At 43.0% G+C, this 18,694-nt stretch overlaps 1 protein-coding gene across 9 annotated transcripts in view; it reads right to left on the bottom strand.

Moving 5' to 3' along the window:
• Positions 1 to 18,694, bottom strand: part of ATP8A2 (ATPase phospholipid transporting 8A2) — a 341,618-nt gene that overhangs the window by 154,132 nt on the left and 168,792 nt on the right. For all 9 annotated transcript variants that reach the window (XM_081197884.1, XM_081197885.1, XM_081197886.1 and 6 more), the window contains 2 exons: positions 15,963 to 16,146; positions 11,525 to 11,635 (listed from right to left, as the gene is read on the bottom strand). In XM_081197884.1, the coding sequence (XP_081054010.1) occupies positions 11,525 to 11,635; positions 15,963 to 16,146 (295 nt within the window). The remainder of the gene's footprint in view (positions 1 to 11,524; positions 11,636 to 15,962; positions 16,147 to 18,694) is intronic.

Below are 18,694 nucleotides of genomic sequence, written 5' to 3'. Positions count from 1 at the left end.
CAATCAGATTCACACTGTCCAAAACAACATTGAGAAGTAAAATACATTTAGCTGAATTTTATGATGCACTTGTCCATCCGCACAGTGTTCACACAAATGCTCATGTTAAGGGAAATTGTGCATAAACACGCTTGTATTAAATGAAAATAACACACAAAAATGCGCATTAGGGGAAATCGCTTGCAAAAATGCATACATTAGTCAAATTGCATTAAAAAAAACCTGTTTATTAAGAGAAATTTGCACTAAAATGCTGAATAATTTTCAGGAGGATTTCGTTTTATAAAATGGCTGCAGAAATGTGAAGAACGGAACTTAAAATTAGAAAAATAAACAGAGAAAATGTCAAATTTAAAACTAGCCTGATTGATACTGTGGCTACATGTAGAAATATTGCCCTTTGCCTGTGTATCGTGAGTTGCAGAATAAATACTGGAATTTTATAATTACCTCTCTTAAAACTATTGGCGAAATAAATGTTGTACTTTGGAATTTGTATTAAAAATAAAACCTTTAAACTGGAAAACAAAAACAAAAGGCTCAATAAATCCAGAGTTACTGTCCTGGCTACAAAGCAAGACTCTCTACTTATCAGCTGCTCCAAGTTAGAATCAAACAATTCAGACTTCAGCGGGCCACGAAAACGGTGTTTGCAGAGAAAATAATCACAAAAGATTCCAGAAATTACATAATTTGAGGGCTTCTCTAAGAGGGGGCACTGCCGGTGTAATGCTACCCCATAGCAAGTCTCCCTCCACCAGCTTCCATCAATTAGGAGATCTATTGCTTTTTGTCTTTTTCTGTGGTCAATTAAACATCAATTGCTGCTCCCACACACTGGCCAGAATGCTGGAAGGTGAGAACAGGTTTACTGAACAATCCAGCAAAGTAGTATCCTAATAACTCTGGAATTACAATAGGTACAGATTTACTTTCCTTTTTTAAAAAAAGGAAAAAGAAACTCAAGAATCATGATCAGGTCATGCTCTTTTTTTAAAAGGGGGGAACCTGATGACATGCCTGGAATACAGGCAACAACTGGCTCTCTCTAGAGAAGTGGTGGGAAACCACTGCTATGTGGGCTGGATGTGGCTTAGGGGGGCGTGTCTGCCCATCTGGCTCACAGCCCCTCTCCTTCCCACCCCTCCAGACCTGCACACAGCAATTAGGCTTGAGAACCACCTTCCGCTTGGGAGTCCTTGGGAGGGTGTTTTAAGCCTGAACACCTCTTTTCAAGCCTAAATGCCACACAGAAAGCATTTGTAGGGGTGGGGGAGCTGCAGCTGGGGAGGGATGTTTTCTCGTCTCCTTATGCACCAAGCTCCCCGCTGAAATGGAGGCGAGGTTTTGGGGTTGATTAGTCATATAGCATTCATGTAATAGGCTTCCTAACCCTGGACTCGAGGCATTTAATTTTGCAATCACCAAATTGATGCCCTCCAGATGCTTTGAACCATGTCTCCCATCAGCCCTGGCCAGCATGGGTCTGATGGCAGCTGTAGTCCAATATACCTGGAGGGCACTAGGTTGGCAAGGGCTGTTGTAGTCCAACTCCTTCCAGGCACTACTTTCTAGTTCAAAATCTAAAGGAAGTCCACGGATAGCAGGTGTGAGTTCATCAATATTGGCTGTGCACTTAGCATAAGATGCTCAAGGCCAGGCAGACGTTTCCCAGAGCTTGCCCTGTTCTTAACTTCCCTCCCTTACAACTCGCAGCCATTAAGGCGACTGCTACCCAAGAGCAAATTGGGCTGAAGTTGCTACTGCTGTTGTTTCCCCTCCGGGTTGTGAGTTTAAGTTTGGCCTCTTAAGCAGCACTTGACCAGATGATGCGTGCCTTGGCTCCATTAGCACTTGATGCCTTGGCTGTCAAACAGCTTTCAGAAGAGCTGCTTCAGGCAGCGCTGGGGACATTTGAATTTCACCCACAGGATCTTCTGGCACAGCCATTTGCAGATGGTTGGCAAGGGACCACTGCTAGGGTTAATAAGCCACATCGTTCTGTGCATCTGGCATTAGAGCTCAAGGAAGACCTGGGGGTTAGAAGTGGGGTGGGGGGTGGGAAGAGAGAGCCGTTTCTGGAAGCCAACGCTGGGGTATAAGATTACAGCATTCCAGTTGTCTGCAGCCTTTTTGTTGCTTACTGATGTCTAGCCTATCAGTCTCAGGCAAGGGAACAGATGGGTAGAATGGTTAAACTTGCTTTTTTAAATAACAGATTTGGTTCGAGGGCATGAGCTAGCAAAACAAGCAAAGTTTTAGTTTTGTTTTGGTCCAGAAGGCATAAGTAGCTCCGCCAGCTTCCTTGGACCAACTGATGCAGTCTGCTAAAGTAGGGCTGCCATACTGAGCTTTTTTTGCAAAATCGCAAAGAAATTGGACATTTTTTAACCTCTTTCTGAGGGAAATTGGCTGGTAAAAACAACATGGGCTGCTGTATGTCCGCAGTTTCCTGGACGTTTGTGTCCGGACACTGCTTCTGGCTGCAGTATTCTGACAACCAGCCGCAGCTCACTTGGACAGAGCTGGGGCAGAGCGAAGTGGTGGCGAGCTCGGGGCCGTGTGAGCCCAACATTGGAGCTCCATCCAAATGGCAAATGCCGAATGTGAAAACGTCTCCTACTGTGCAGGAGCTGATGTCTGGGCGCTCATCAAGAACACCCTGTGCAGTTAACTTATAGCACAGTATCTACTTCTGAAGTATGTCTCAGTGATCAGTGGGGCGTACTCCTGGGTAAGTGGGTAATGGCTTCAGCTTAGGACTGGCACTTGGGGAAAACATGGTCCTTGTGTTTTTAACAGCTGTGGCAAGAAGCTTCTTAGGGAAGAAGCTTCTGGACTGACTGTGATGGCCTGGGATTCCGATTCGGAGGATGAAACAGAGGAATCCCAGCCTGCACAGGAGTCCCCGCCTCCAGGGCCGGCTGAACTGGGGCAAGGCCTAGATGCTGAAGAGCCTGCACCTGTGGCAGTGCATCAGGAGCTGGCCCCAGGTGAAGCCCTTCTGGCCCCAGAGGAGCCTGATGACTCAGTGGCCACAGGTGAGCCTCCTCCAGGGCCCAGTAACCCTTCGGCTTCTCCTGATCTGCAGAGGCTTAGGGCAGAGAGGCGAAGGGAACTGGTTGCCCCCAGGAGGAGTGCTCGCCTTAAGGCCAGAGGAGGCGGGGCTCCTGGGGGCCGGGACCGCCCCTGGCCTTAGAAGAAGATAAAGCCCGGTCAACCCGGCCCCAGGTTGCGGGAGCAACGTCGTTGTTGGCTTCGGACCTTCCTGTGTTCCTGATCCCTGCTCGGCCTCCTGTTCCTGACTATCCGGTACTCCTGTTCCCTGCTCGGCTTCCTGTTCCTGACTATCCAGTACTCCTGTTCCCTGCTCGGCCTCCTGTTCCCGACCATCCGGTGTTCCTGTTACCTGCTCAGCCTCCTGTTCCAGTGTTCCTGTTCCCCGCCCGGCTCTCTGCATCGGACCTCGCTCCTCTTCGTGTGGACTCTGCTACACTCACGGTACCTTACCCCCGGGACCAGCACACTGACTATGCCCAGACTGGCCACTGGCTCCTTCTGAGCAGAAGGCATTTATGCGGGCTTCCTGTCTCACTGGAATGCTGCCTGAGCAACAAACGTGTCCCGAGTTCTAGCATTTCTTGTCTTGCTCTTTGGTAGTGCTTTGTTCCGCAGGCCACACCTTCTGATTTGCCTTCCAATCTCAATTGCTCCTCAGCCTTGACAGCTGGCCTGCCTCTGATTCTGCTTCCTGATTACCCTCAAATGCTGATTTCCCTTGTCTCTTGGTTCCTAATTTCTGGCTGTCTCTAGACCACTGCCTATGGCCTAGTCCTGACACAGAGTCTGGGCTTGGCAAAATTATTTTATTTATTATTTCAACAATTTGTAAACTGCTTAATTAGTTGTCTCTCAGTGGTGTATAAGGTAAAGGTAAAGGGACCCCTGACCATTAGGTCCAGTCGTGGCCGACTCTGGGGTTGCGGCACTCATCTCGCTTTATTGGCCGAGGGAGCCGGTGTACAGCTTCCAGGTCATGTGGCCAGCATGACTAAGCTGCTTCTGGCGAACCAGAGCAGCACATGGAAACGCCATTTACCTTCCGGCTGGAGCGATACCTATTTATCTACTTGCACTTTGATGTGTTTTCGAACTGCTAGGTTGGCAGGAGCAGGGACTGAGCAACGGGAGCTCCCCCCATCGCAGGGATTCAAACCGCCGACCTTCTGATCAGCAAGTCCTAGGCTCTGTGGTTTAACCCACATCGCCACCCGCATCCCTCAGCAGTGTATAGGAGACTTTAAATGAGTTTAAACTACAACATCAGAAATCAATTAAAAATCCTGCTGGAATAAAAACGTTTTCAGTGAGCACTGCAAATTCAACAGAGGGGGTCCCCTCTAATCTCATGCAGGAAGGAATTCCACAACATTGGGGATGCAATGCTGAATGCATGGCTACCTGTGGTTAAACACCATGTATCCGAGCCATGGGGGACACTAACAGTGACTCCTTCGAAGATTTCAGCAACTGAGCAGGAATATAGTCTTAGATGATGCATGCTTACAGCGGGGTATATAACATCTGGTGGGACCAAGCATTACATATGGTACTTTCACTGTTTCAGTTTAATGAACGCCAGCTGAAGCAAATCAGTCCCTCCTCTGATACAATGCACCAATTAGTCAGACTAGGGATAGCCTGTCACCCTTTGGCAAGTGAAGGCTGGTGAGGGTCATGACTTCGCTCCTAGAGTCTACCTCTCACTGAGCATGTCTGAACCTGCCAAGGACTGTCATCGCCAATGACAACACTGGAAAGCTGTTTGTTAATACAGACTCACACTCAGATGGATCACTTGGCTTGTTTCTTTGACCAATGAGCATGAAGTTGCATCTCCAAATATACAATAATTAGAACTGGGAGTGGGGTATGTGCGAAGCACAGATAAAATAAAAATTATGTCAGTCCCCTACAGAAACCTCCCCCTCCAGAAATTTCTACAGGCACATAGAGAATAAATGTCCTTAATGCCAGATAAAATAGATGCCAGCCAATAAAAATAAATGGTAAAATGCCATCACCTTTAGTCAAGCTAGTTTCTTAAGCGGTTATAAACTTTTAGGATCGAAGGGGTTCACACAAAAATAATTAAAAATGATTGCATGTTTAAAGAAAATATGTACACAGCTTTTAAACACATTCACAATGTCTGACCTACAGGCCCCCTTTGCCCATGCACACCTCTCTTCCTAGCATTCAGATGAAGAAAAAATTGGGATTTGTTCTAGCATCTGAGAATGTTAGCGTCTCTCCATCTGCTCTGTTGAAAGATCAGGGCCATCAGGCACCTCCCTCAACTGCCATCTACAGCAGCCGTTTCATTAGGCAACAAGAGGAAAAGAAAAATGAAACTACAGGCTCTGTTTAAAGATCACCAACTTTTTACTACTCCTCTCCTTGAAATCCATTTTCTTCAGCTGATTACTACAAGAACTCTGTAACCTAGAAACGGTTACTCAAGTTTGTTTCCCGCCCCCCTTCTCCCACTCAATCATTCTTCCTTTTGTGTCATGTCTTTTAGATTGTAGATGACAAAGGGAAAGCAAGCCTTACAAGGAACAGCTGAGGGAGTTGGGTATGTTTAGCCTGGATAAAAGGAGACTGGGAGGAGATATAGCCATCTTAAATATCTACAAAGGCTGTCACACGGAAGATGGAGCAAGCTTGTTTTCTCTTGCTCAAAGGGTAGTATCCAAACCAATGGCTTCAAGTTACAAGAAAGGAGATTCCAACTTAACATAAGGAAGAACTTTCTGATGGCAAGAGCTGTTCGACAATAGGACAGACTCCCATGAGAAGTGATGGACTCTCCTTCCTTGGAGGTTGGAGAATGAGATTTCTGCATTGCATTGATCCCTTCCAACTCTGCAGTTCTAGGATTCAATGTGCTGTGCATTTTGCAGTAAATTTTATGCCTGCATTCAAAAACTGGGTTATATATGCCTTTAATAAATCCCTAAATAAAATAAACATCTCTGGTGGTTAATTAGCAAGACTGGATTGAGGTGCTTAATTATTAGTCTGCATTCAAGTGAATTAGAGTAAAAATTTTAGTGGTAAAAGTCCAGGCCTTAAATGTTTGCAGCAGAGTAACTTGCTGCTTAAGTAGGGACACGGGTGGCGCTGTGGGTTAAACCACAGAGCCTAGGACTTGCTGATCAGAAGGTCAGTGGTTCGAATCCCCGCGATGCAGTGAGCTCCCGTTGCTTGGTCCCTGCTCCTGCCAACCTAGCAGTTCGAAAGCACATCAAAGTGCAAGTAAATTCCCAGCGGGAAGGTAAATGGCGTTTCCGTGTGCTGCTCTGGTTCGCCAGAAGCGGCTTAGTCATGCTGGCCACATGACCTGGAAGCTGTACGCCAGCTCCCTTGGCCAATAAAGCGAGATGAGCGCTGCAACCCCAGAGTCGACCACGACTGGACCTAATGGTCAGGGTCCTTCTTTAACTTGCTGCTTTAATAGTACAGCTTTTGCATACTACATTGGGCTTATCCAACCTGCTATTTGGATGAGACTCTTATATTTTATCCAACCTGCTATTTGGATGAGACCCTTATATTTTTAAATATAAACTGCTCTTCAAACAGTTGCCTGGCGTGCTCTGGTCCATGGGGTCACGAAGAGTCGGACACGACTAAACGACTAAACAACAACAGCTCTTCAAACAAAAATGTTATCAACCTTAACAAAAACAAAACAACCCCTTGGCCCATAGGTTTATACACAACACAATTCCTTTTGAATGATGGGATTCTGTCCTATGCTTCCCCCTTGATTGCTAATGAACCTGCAAAATTTCCGAGTGCTAAGCTGTGAGTGACTAACTTATGGCACAGGTGCCCTGGCACAGCGACAGCACATCATTACACATCTAGATACAGGAGCGGCCAGTGTGGTATGGTGGCACTGGCCTCCTGGCAGTGGAACTGCTGCCCCTTGGACAAGGTGATAGCGGGTCCAGGCAACAGTGAGGTCCAGATGATGCAGATGGTCTAGTGGAGCTAATCGGATGCTCTCACAGTGCACCCAAGATGGCCCAAGTTATAACTAAACAAAAAGCATTCCGCAATGGTCTGCTTTTGTTAACAGCTTATCTAAGTTACCCCACTGGGCAAAATTTTCTTCAGACAACTGTGACAACATCTTGGATACTGATCATATTCTTTTTGGTAAAAAATTGAAGGCAGGTAATACACTTCAGCTCCCCTCCCCTTCAAATATTTTGAAGCATCTTAAAAATATTTCTTTTTGTGATACTGAAATCGTGTTCTGCATATACACTATATCTTTAATGCACACTCACAGCACAGTTCCTCCCGCTCAAAGAATTCTGGGCACTGTAGTTTGTTAAGGGTTGCTGGGATAGCCCTAGAATCCACTGCTACTGGCATGTTCCAAGGTTGCAATGATAATACCATTACATTACACATAAAAGAATTAGTAAATATTTTTTAAATGGGTAGGTCTTGCTCAGTTCAAACCAAAGGTAGCATAACTTTTCAATTAAACCAGTTTTAGAGCCCCAGAGCAGAAGCAGATGGTCTAAACCTAAGCCTTTGCCTCAAAATGGTTTTAGCTGCAACTCCTAGTGCTGGCTAGGGCTGATGGGAGTTGTGGTCCAAAACATCTGGAAGGCCTCTGGTTGGCAAAGGCTGATCTAGTAAAAGGTACCTATTTTTGTGTCTCTTTCTCATAGACTGATATGATTTCCTTTTAACAAGGAGGTTGATTTTGGAACTCTCCCATCTGTTTTGGCCGCAGTTTGATTCAATACCTCAATATGATACATCAGAACGACAGTTCCCGCACTCTTCCCAGTCTTCTCTGAGAATGATCAAATATACCCAATTTCTCACCGAGTTTTGATACTTTCATGCTGACAAGGCAGTTTTTTAAAAAAGTATATTTTGGAATCAAGAAAGAGCTTCTGAATTCAAAACAGAATTACAAGCTAATTGGTCCAATATGCCCCTGAATCCTTTTGGCAGGAGTCTGTCACTTAATTCTCTCTGTCAGACAGTAATTTCATATATGTGGTTTACATTGTAACATTCAAAGAGAGGGAAATTATTTTACAAATGCACTTTGACAATTGTTATGTTAACTAACTGACCACAGGGCCAGAGCATTAAGGAACCCAGAATTCCTAGACACTTACTCCCTGTATTTCATTCAGATAATTATTTCCATTGTGCTAGGTATTTTGCGTTCAGAAGCAACTTACGATGCTGCATGAACGATAAAATATAAAGTTATAAATAATGAGATACGATAATCTAAGCCAGGATTCAGGCATCCAAAAATACTTCCGCATGGAATGGCCCTGAGGTAGAGATGCAAAGGGATTCAAACCAGTTTGCATTTAAAGCAAAATCTATCAAATATGCAGATTCTGAAACAACATGAGAAGCGGAACGCACCTATGCTTTGGAATCCACACTTTTCTGAATTTTGCGATGCAGTTTTCCAGCCAACCAAAGTTTATAAAAATGTGTATATTGGGGAAAGGTGTGCATAAAAGCGAGTATTGGTGAAAATAACATACAAAGATTGCACTATATTAGAAGAAATTACTTGCAAAAAATGTGCACTTCAGTCAAAACAACATAGAAAATGTTTTTACAGGTGAAATTCGCAGTACAATGCTGAAGAATTTTCATGAGGATTTTATTGCGAAACCTTTGCAAATTGCTGAAGAAATGTGGAGACTGGAAAAAAGAAACTGAAAAGTTGACAGGTCTTTCCATCCCTACTCTGGTGTCACAGCTCCATAGAATAAGTTATTAAAGAGTTGGGTGCTCTGTGTTAGAGATGGGGAATCTCTTGGACTCCAACTCCCACCAAGCCCAGCTAACATGGGCAACAGTCAGGGATGATGTAGTCCAGCAACATCTGGAGGGCGATAGGTCCCTGCTCTGTGTCAACCCTCAAATGTGCAGAAGCCACACTTGTCCTTCCCCCCTTTTTTGAGGAGAAATTGAGGATGCAGGAAAAAGGATGGAGCACCCAGTTCATATATTACTTCCTTCACATGGCTGGTCCAGCATTGTCCCTTCCCAGGGAACTTGTGATGATATACACAACCCTTCTTTCAACTAAAAAAAATATCAAAATCACAGTACTGAAAATGTTTGCTATATTCACTGGTATGTGTGGATATGCAATCAATTGGGCGCTCACAGAATTCGGGGATTTATCTAAGAAACCCTATTTGTAATTCAATTTGTAATTGAAGGCTGAGGCATCACAAATTGTGTCATGTGAAGCATGTCTTTTTTTTGGAGAAATGAAATGTAAGAAAAGGTATTTGTTTGATCGTTCCCAGTTGAACATTCACAAAATCTCACGTAGTTCTTGAGGCAAAAGCTTTCAATAAAGATGGACCCCTCTCTAATGATCCACTGTGCAGAATACATTACAGCAAGGCAACGGAAACTTGCATGGATTTATCCTGGTGACTGATTCTTTGGCAACTCTTGGGATTAACATACTAAATTAGGAATCCAAAAACAAGTCAATCATGGATTAAAGTCATGGAAGGGGCAACCCTTGAGCAATTCAGATGTAATTTTCCTTACACAACAGGGGGTTGAAATATAGAATAAACTGTCACCAGCAGCAAAAGAAATTAGAGGTTGTTAAGACGGCTGAAGAGACATCTGGATACATTTTCAAAGAGAGGCCAAAAATGTGTATCAGAGTTGACTACCACTTGGACGTCTTTGGATTACAATGACATTCGATTGCATAAACCACATTTCATAGCAAGATTTCCCTTTCTTCCTGAAAACAGAAGTAACAATAACTTGACAAGTCATTTAAATGATCTAACTTAGGCTCTTCATCATGGAGCATGATTTCCCCCTGAATCTACATGCTTCACAAACTGAGGCCTAGATTGTGCAGAAGCTTTTTTCTCTGGCTTACTCTAAGCAAGTGTTTCCCAAACTTGGGTCTCCAGCTGGTTTTGGACTACAACTCCCATCATCCCTACCTAGCAGGACCAGTGGTCAGAGATGATGGAAACTGTAGTTCAAAAACAGCTGGAGACCCAAGTTTGGGAAACACTGGCTTAGAGTAACACGTGAACAAGACCTATGTATCTTTGCCTCACCAAAGCCATTCATTCAATGAATGCCAGAATAAATGAAACCTGACAAAAAGGGAACATCCCTCAGTTCTGTTTCTGTTCCCGACTTGTTAATTATATAGAGCTTGCAGTCCGGAGCCATTAAAATCAGTGAGCATTTTACTATTGATTTCGAACAGGATATGCATTGCTTCCAGAGCTCCCCTCTCAAGGGAAAGAGTTTTCCTTCTAATGCTACAGGGATTTATATGACATCTGCAAAGTCACCAGAATCAAGGAACAATGTTTTATGTGTATCAACAGCTAGTAAACAGTCAGTAAATTAATAAAATCAGAGCCTAACATAATAACTAAAAAGGACAATGGAAACTTTAAAACACAGTTGAAAATGCGTACTGTAAACTCAATAAAAATGCAGTTCTAGTGAAAAGTTATTATGAGCTGCTACCAGTTTGCATTCTAGAGAAAGCATTTACATTTTTTGATGGGTTGAGAAATAAGTTGAAATATGACCCTGGAGATCTCAGGAGGGGGAGGGGGCAGAGGGCATTGGTTTTTTTTGTCAGACATTTCCTCATTGTTTACTTAACCCAAACTTGTTCCCTTTCTAAAAGTAGCCCTCTGCAACTTTTCAGTCTGGCTATCCTCAAGCTTCATCATTTAGAACAATCTCCTCCTTTACTAAGAGGAACAAAAAAAAAAAAAAAAAGAAGAAGAAAAAAGGCAGGATGGTGACCTCAAAAATGGCATTCCAGTGTGGTTCAGTTACATGGTGCTGATTAGAACTATTCTTCAAGAAACCTCATTAAAACTCCATTGAAGTTAAGCAGAAGAGTGAGGGATGGTTCACCTGTGGACCAGGTAAGTAGGCTGTCTACATGGTAGCGCAAACCTCAGGTTCATACGTCTCCTCCTCTTCACATCCTGCCAATTTTATGCTTGCATCATTTGAAATATAGCAGTACAAAAATATATTTAGCAACAAAATTGTAAATAATAATCAAAGTGGACGTTTTTGTATTTACATGATACTTGAGTCAAACCTTTATATGGATATTTAGTTGTGAATTGTATTTTGGAGTTTCATCTTTTCTGTGCCTCACTTTGGAACTTCCTTCGGCTGTGGGACACGATGAATGTACGCAAGGTTATGTGAAGAGGGCATCTGCTCATACCTGAGCCTTGTGGGGACAGGCTCACACAAGCAGCTTACTACACATAGTAGTAATGCCACCCAGGTGGTTGATTTATAATCTATGAAAGGTACAGGTATATATGAGGTACATAACATAATGTTTAACAGTAATTTCCAGGTTACTATAATCAAATAACAGGGCAGGTGGGAGAAGATGAATACTCCTGGTTGTACTCACCTCTATAATATACAGCACCACGTTCTTATAAAAGCAGTACAATATGCATTTTGTTACTCGATTGTAGCTCCAGGCTCCATGGACAAGTAACAGCTTCTCCAAGTAGGAAAACTGGAGAAAGAAAAACGGCCAACAATGAAATTGCATTGTAGAGAGATGCACGCTTGAGTCTACACATAACGTGAAAGCCATTGAAGTTATCCATTGCTAGATCAGCCTTTGTTACACATCATCCAGTTCTGCACAAATCTTATGTGGTGGGAGATACACAATGCAAACCTGCATTAATCCATGCAACTCACTTTCCATCACTGTATGACTTCCGAGAAGTCTTTGGATTAGTCAGAGAGGGCTGTGTGCCCAGAATTAAAGCATAGCTGGTGCAAACCTATATATGTTTACTCAGAAGTTTGTCCTATGGTGTTCAATAGGCTTTATTGCCAGGCAAGTGTGTATAGGATGACAACCCCAGTCACAGTGGCCTATGAGACTTTGTAGACCAAGAAAAAGAGGGCAGTGCCAGATACTAAAGAAAAAGAGGCAAGTCTCAAAACGGTACTGAAAAATGTAGGGAGCTTTAATAAAATACTAATGAGATCCCCAGAGAGATGTTGTTTTACTAGAATAACTCAAAAAATTGAATTCTTGTGCCTCTGAGGATTGTTTCCACTGAAACACATTGGGCAAATTACTTTTTTGTTGATGTTCCCTACATTTTTCAGAACCATTTTGAATTTTACTTTCTTTGCTTTATGAAAATTGGCTACCAGCTTTATCACAACATCTTCCAAGAATCTCAGGCTGGTATACAGCATCTCCCCCCTCCAACATCCCTTAATATGGGTTAACTTATCATGACTTTCCCAGGGCAACTGAGAATGATTGATGGGTGAGCAGGGTTTTGAACCCAGCCTCCCCAATGCAAATCAAGCACACTAACTCAGCCTCTGTGGTGACCTCCAGATGTTTTGGACGTCAGTTCCCATCTGATGGGAGTTTTAGTCCAAAATGTCTTTAGGGCACCAGCTTGGTGAAGGCTACTCTTATCGACTACACTACTTTGGCTCTCAAGGCACTTTCCTCAGTCTATAGCAAAAATGTAGGAACAAAAACTCTTCTGAAGCCTCAGGTATTCTACAATTGATCTTTTAACATGTTGGAGAGTCTAGTATCAAGACTGGAGAACACACACACAAGCCTGGACTCTGGTGGAACTGAGAGAATGTGAGATCCAAAATGGGGAAGGGGAAAGGATTTCTATTTCCCACAAATGCATATGGTGCAGATTTAATTTGTTTTTGATGGTCTCTAAATACTCATCAGAAAGCAATCCCTCATCCAGCTCCTGACACACACACCCGCCATGATAACATGGCAGTAATGCTCCGTTTGCATGTTGAATATACATACATATTTGCTTTCTCATATAGGCATATGTGAAATGCATATGTTAGGGATGGGAGAGAAATCTGTACTCCTCAAACCAATACATGAACCAAACCATAGCTATGGGAAAGGAGGGTGGATCAGTGGTAGAGCATCAACTTTGAATTCAGCAGGTCCCAGGTTCAATCCTTGGCAACTCCATGTAGGGCTGTGAACCCGTTTGAAACCCTGGAGAGCCACCATCATTCAAGGTGGACAGGACCAGTGGTCTGACTTGGGATAAAGCATCTTCAAAAATTCACACTTCTCCAGTTAAAAAATTACATACAAAACCCTGTACATTAGGGGGGGAAGTGTGTGCACACACGCAAATCTGTATACAAGTGAAAATACCGCATGGAAATTCGTATGGGAAATTTGCTTACAAAAAAAAATGCATATAAAGGACAAAATTTTATACAAAAGCAAGCTCATTAGGGGAGGAATTTTCATGCAGACTTCTAAAAGAAAAACTGCACAGAAATGAGGCAAACAAAACTTCCAAGACTGGGAAAATGAGAAAAAATGAAATTGACAGACTTGTCCATCCCTAGTGTGCGCGCATGAAAGAGTAGCGTGGGATTGAGCCCTGAATCAGACCGGTGGTGCTTGTCACCTTGTAGGATCAATCACATGGCAGTTGGAACCGCAAGGTGGCGGCCAGCCGGGGCTTGCCTCAGGCATTGGAGAGACTGCCAGCACTCATTATCTCAATGAAATGAAGGATGTGAAATGGAGGGAAAGCAATATAATCCAGTCTTCTTCAGGAAACATGAGGCCAATATTCATTTAATAAGGTTCTCTATTAGCGGCTGAATCACTGAAGTGATCCCTTCTTGAGGATAATAGATTCCTCTTTTGGATAACAATAAAATCTGCATCCAGTTTCTGCACTGCCTCAAGAAATTCTAGTCACTATAAACAAGCTGGTGGAGCATTTCCACAACTTGGAAGGCAAGAGATGTTTTCAAAAGATGTACTCTGTTATTTTTCAACCCAAGCAATGTATTCTTTGTGGCCTCAGGTCAAGTTTCCCTTGTATTTGTTTTGTTTTATTTATTACATTTGTCAGTCACTTTATCTTGTCCAGGCAACGCAAAGCAAATTACAACCAAGAAATAGACAGTAAACCCCCTACATAGATGGCATAAAAACCAAGAGGGAAGGGAAATACATTAAAAGCACCACACCCACTGCTGCATTTTCCATCGGCTAATTATTGAATGAGAATAAGAGTCGCCCTTCAGTGTTAAACCTCCATGTTTCCACTATAGTCGCTACTGCAGAGAACTGCGACAACAGGAAACATGATACCAGGATTAGAGTGAAAGTGGGAAATTTCAAAAGACAAATTGACCTTGATGGGAATGCTGAATCCTGCTGTTGCAGTTCTCTGCAGTAACAACCATAGTAGAAGCATGGAGGTTTTAACAGTGAAGGGTGACTCTTATTTTCAGAGAAAGTCACTTGCACGTGGATGTGCAGGTTTGGGAAAACGGGGGGCAAGCCAGTGGCTCCTGCATATCTCCCCAAGGAATGCAGAAAAACCACATTTAAAAAAACCAACTACTACTATCATTATTATTATATTAATATCCCACCCTTCCTCCTGAAGTCCAGGGTAGCGAATACACTCCACCAACCCTTCTCCAAACCAAAATGCTGTTTAGAATGTCACAAAGAAGCAAGGCTCTCAGATCAACGAAGGGTGGTATAAAATGATTCAGGAGCATGCCCTGGCATGCTGCTCATTTGTCTCAAGCCACAGTTAAAGGGCTTACTCTGAGGTGTGAATGGGACTCCGGAGTGAGAATCACTCAGAGCTATGGTAAGCATTGACACCAGTTGGAACTATTCAATCTGGGGTTCCTGTGCTGCCTATCATCTGCTTAAAGGAGAAGAAGATCTGTTTCTCTTCAGCAGATAAGGGGTGCCTCCAGGCTGTCAGCATTTTGTGGGAGTGTCTGAATAGCATGCCTGAACTTTAGGTTTGCGCATTTAAAGTAGATTAAAGCACTCTGTCACCCTAATGCAACAAGCCCACTTCAAAAGAGAGAAACCCAACAGGCTTTGTGCAGTTCGGAAAGTGACAGGGAGATGCATTGAAACACTTCCACCCTGCAAGGAAACCGGGTTAAATGCAGGAAGAATCCAAATTGTTATGTACCTGCCCCGCAAACAAATAAGAATAAAGGTTCAGTAAAGACTGTATATAATATTACCTCCACATAAGCTTTGTGCAGCAATTCAGAATGAATGCTCAACAAACAGGTCATCTGGAGGTGGTCAGGATATTAAAATCAATAAAGCTAAGTCTCCAAGACGGTTGGCACAATAAGTATGTTTGAACACTGCAGATATTACAGCGATACATTAAGGTATCACTTTATTAAGTTCTTTTTAATAAATAGATAACCTTTTTCTACATTTTAAATTTTTGACCTTTAAAGAAAATGCAGTCAAAGTTTAGAGAACATTTGAATCATTGACGCCACCCTCTTCCAAAAGGCAAATTTCACCCATCGCTGACTGCTCTCTCCTGATCCCTATGGGCCGCAACTGAAGACCTAGAATAGAAATCATAAGCTATCCTTCATAGTATTCTATTGAAGTCACTGAAAAGAAAAATGAGAGCGCCATTTACTATTGCCGAACAGGAATATACTCCACCAACAGGTGTCCAAGTCAAGAGGAAGAATATATATACATATGTATCATTAGCAGAGCTTCAACAGCTGTAATGACTATCTTCTCTCGACCCAATTACTGGAGTCTGAAGTACAGTGGTAAGTAGAGAGAAACCTAAGCCTTCGGGAGAAGATGGCCCATGGCCCGGCACCATGGAAAGGATCCTAAGCACTTGTGAGATATCTGCTTTAAGGCTGCAGCCTCAAACGGAAAAGAGAGGCAAATCTGCTTGGCCTCTAGGTCAGCAATGAGGTGTTTATCCTGCTCCTGCCGCCAATGCTTATTTCAACAGGATATGACAGCTGCTAGCTTGCGGGACTCTAACCTGGGCTATCGCGTAATCGGAGGAGTTGGTCGCCTGCATGCCTTCGTTGCCGCTGATCCCCACTCCAACGTGAGCCGTCTGGATCATTCCCACGTCATTGGCACCATCCCCAATGGCCAGAGTGATGGCATTCACATGCTTCTTTACCATGTCTACTATTTCAGACTTCTGCAGAGGAGACACCCTAGGAAGGAGAAGGGAAAACGCTGGTCAATTCCCCACATGCTAAGCTATATGTATGGCTTTCCAGAGGGACAGCTGTAATCTAGATTTAGACATATAAAAAGGGCAGTAACTGGAACGTTTCCTGATCCAACACATCAAGTTTATAGAGCGCACGCCAAATCCTTCTTCCCCTCAAACGCATATAGAAATAAAGCACTGTATTCTTATTTATCTGTAAATAAGTAACATGAGCCCAGGTCACAAACGTGAATGCTTAGTAGCTTTTTAAGAATTATGAAAATGGCTTTGTATACATGAATGTAATATGCATCAGAAACATCAGAATGAAAAAAATTCGGTAACTGAAAAATGTTTATTTTTAATCACTACACAAGACTAAGTTCAAATCCCCCAGTTGCTTTCAATGAGAGGTTTCAAACTGACGGCAACACTTGGCCCACAAAACTAATGTAGGGTGAACATTATGTTGTGTGTTAATTCTCACATAATTTTGGTTCTTATCCTGGATTTTTAACTGCAATTATCCCATCACTTTTTATTAAAAAAAAAAAAAGTCTGATAAGAAAAGTGACAGAAATTTCCAGTGGAAAGTGTGGGGCAGCAAACACTAGCTGTCAATTTTATCTAACCTCCACACAAAAGTATCAGCATCGATGCTCAATAATCAGCCAGTCTGAAAGTTCCCTTCACTGCGTTCTCTGCTCTGCATCTCAGCAGGTGTTTCAGGAACTCCTGCCAACAACTACGTTTCGAAGTGTATGTTTTCAGTAGTATAACCCACATGGGTGCCCTATTGAAAAGCAAAAGTAGTAACTTCTTGAGCAGGAAGACAGCAATATGAGGAGTTTTGATGCAACACAAACTGTGGTCCTCTGGATATTGCTGGACTACAATTCCCATTATTGCTGACCATGGGTCATGATAGATGGGACTGGTGGAATTTGAAAGTCCAATAACTTCTGGGGGGGGGAGGCGGCTCATGTTCCCCTGTATGCTAAAGTATTCACTCAACAACTTATTGTTCAGGTCATTATGTAATCAAGGTAACCTCCTTCCCATGTAAACCTCAATCATCTCAAAGTTATGAATCTGCATGGTTTCCTCCCTAGGAAGCCACAGTTTTTCAGAGTACTCTGGATACACATTTAATTAACCGGAAAGTTATACAAATAGCCTTCAAGCACTTACTTTTGTCTTTCAAAAGGCTTTCATGCAGAAGATAAGACTAGGGGTCAGGGAGATTTGCCCAGCCATTTCTTTTTAAAAAACACGTTTTATTCTTAATATTGTTTGTGTGTGGAATTCACACTGGGTAGCTTATTAAGCCCTCATGCTGAAATATTATAAAATGATTTGGCTCAGTTTTACTGAAAAACAAGGTAAAATTATAAACTTTGTTACTAATAATTTCACAGAGCTGTTAAATTTATAAAACGAGATCAAGGCAACGCTGAAGCTCATTAGTGTTAAAGTCTAACATTTGTGTGTTGCTCATGACATAAGATGCTGCCAAAACTATGGTCTAGCTTCATCCCTCTTTGCAACCGTTAAAGTGAAAACTCCAGACAGAGTTTGAGCCAACAGGCATGCATATGTGGAGTAAATCAGTTAGGAGTCCTAGGTGTTCTGTGAGCCAGGAGAAGAGCCAGCTACCTTTTACCCACATCAGTGGTGACAATTCACAATGAAACGCATCTTCCACCACTCGTTTTGCTTGCCAAATCAGCTTCTCATAGGTTTGAGATCTTAATCATTTTTGCATTTGACTATCTTCAAGTCATATTTCAGCATGAAGAAGAAGAAAGCAAAATAAATCCCATTTACTAAAAGAAATAGTTTTAACAGGGATGGTCAATTCCCCCCCTCCCTCTTGAGATTTCAGCTTGGAAAGTTTTACTATCAGGTATTCAGAACTACTGGGGATGGAGGCAGAATCAAAGTAAACCACTCTACAGTAGGAATGGGAAACCTGAGGCTCTCCAGATGTGGTTGGAGTCCACCTCCCATCAATCCCAGCCAGCACAGCCAATGGTAAAGGATGATGGGAGTTGTAGTCCAACAACACATGGTTCCTCCGCTCCCCATCCTGAGCGTACAAATTGCAACTACCCACATTTGGGTGAAAATGTGGGTTTGGGATACTGGGGCCAATGCCTCAAATTTGTCTGCACACAGCTCAGCATAAGGGTAGAGTCAATCAGCCAAAATTTTGTTTAAAACCCTTGGGCATCACAAACATGCAAACGGTATTGAGGTACATTTTCACATAGGTGGTCTCCAGCACACTGGACCCTTTGTTGTATATCGAAGAGAGGGAGACTGTAAAGAGCCACTGCAGCCCTAGGGGAGACCCCAACCCCAGTTGCGAGGTTGGAAGCACATCCTCCCAGCTGATGTTAAAATTTAGGGAAGGGATTTGCTGCCAGCTGCGTAACTGCAGCTTCCTCACAGCTGAACATCAAGTGTCACGCAGGCTGGTAAGGAGACACAGCTCAGTGACAGACCATGCAATACAGGAAGAAGATTTCAGGGTTCATATGTGGATT

This window comes from Podarcis bocagei, assembly GCF_964188305.1.
Source record: "Podarcis bocagei genome assembly, chromosome: 6".
Lineage (NCBI taxonomy): Eukaryota > Metazoa > Chordata > Lepidosauria > Squamata > Lacertidae > Podarcis > Podarcis bocagei.
The sequence above is the reverse complement of the archived record's forward strand: the minus strand, read 5'-3'. Positions and strand labels throughout refer to the sequence as shown.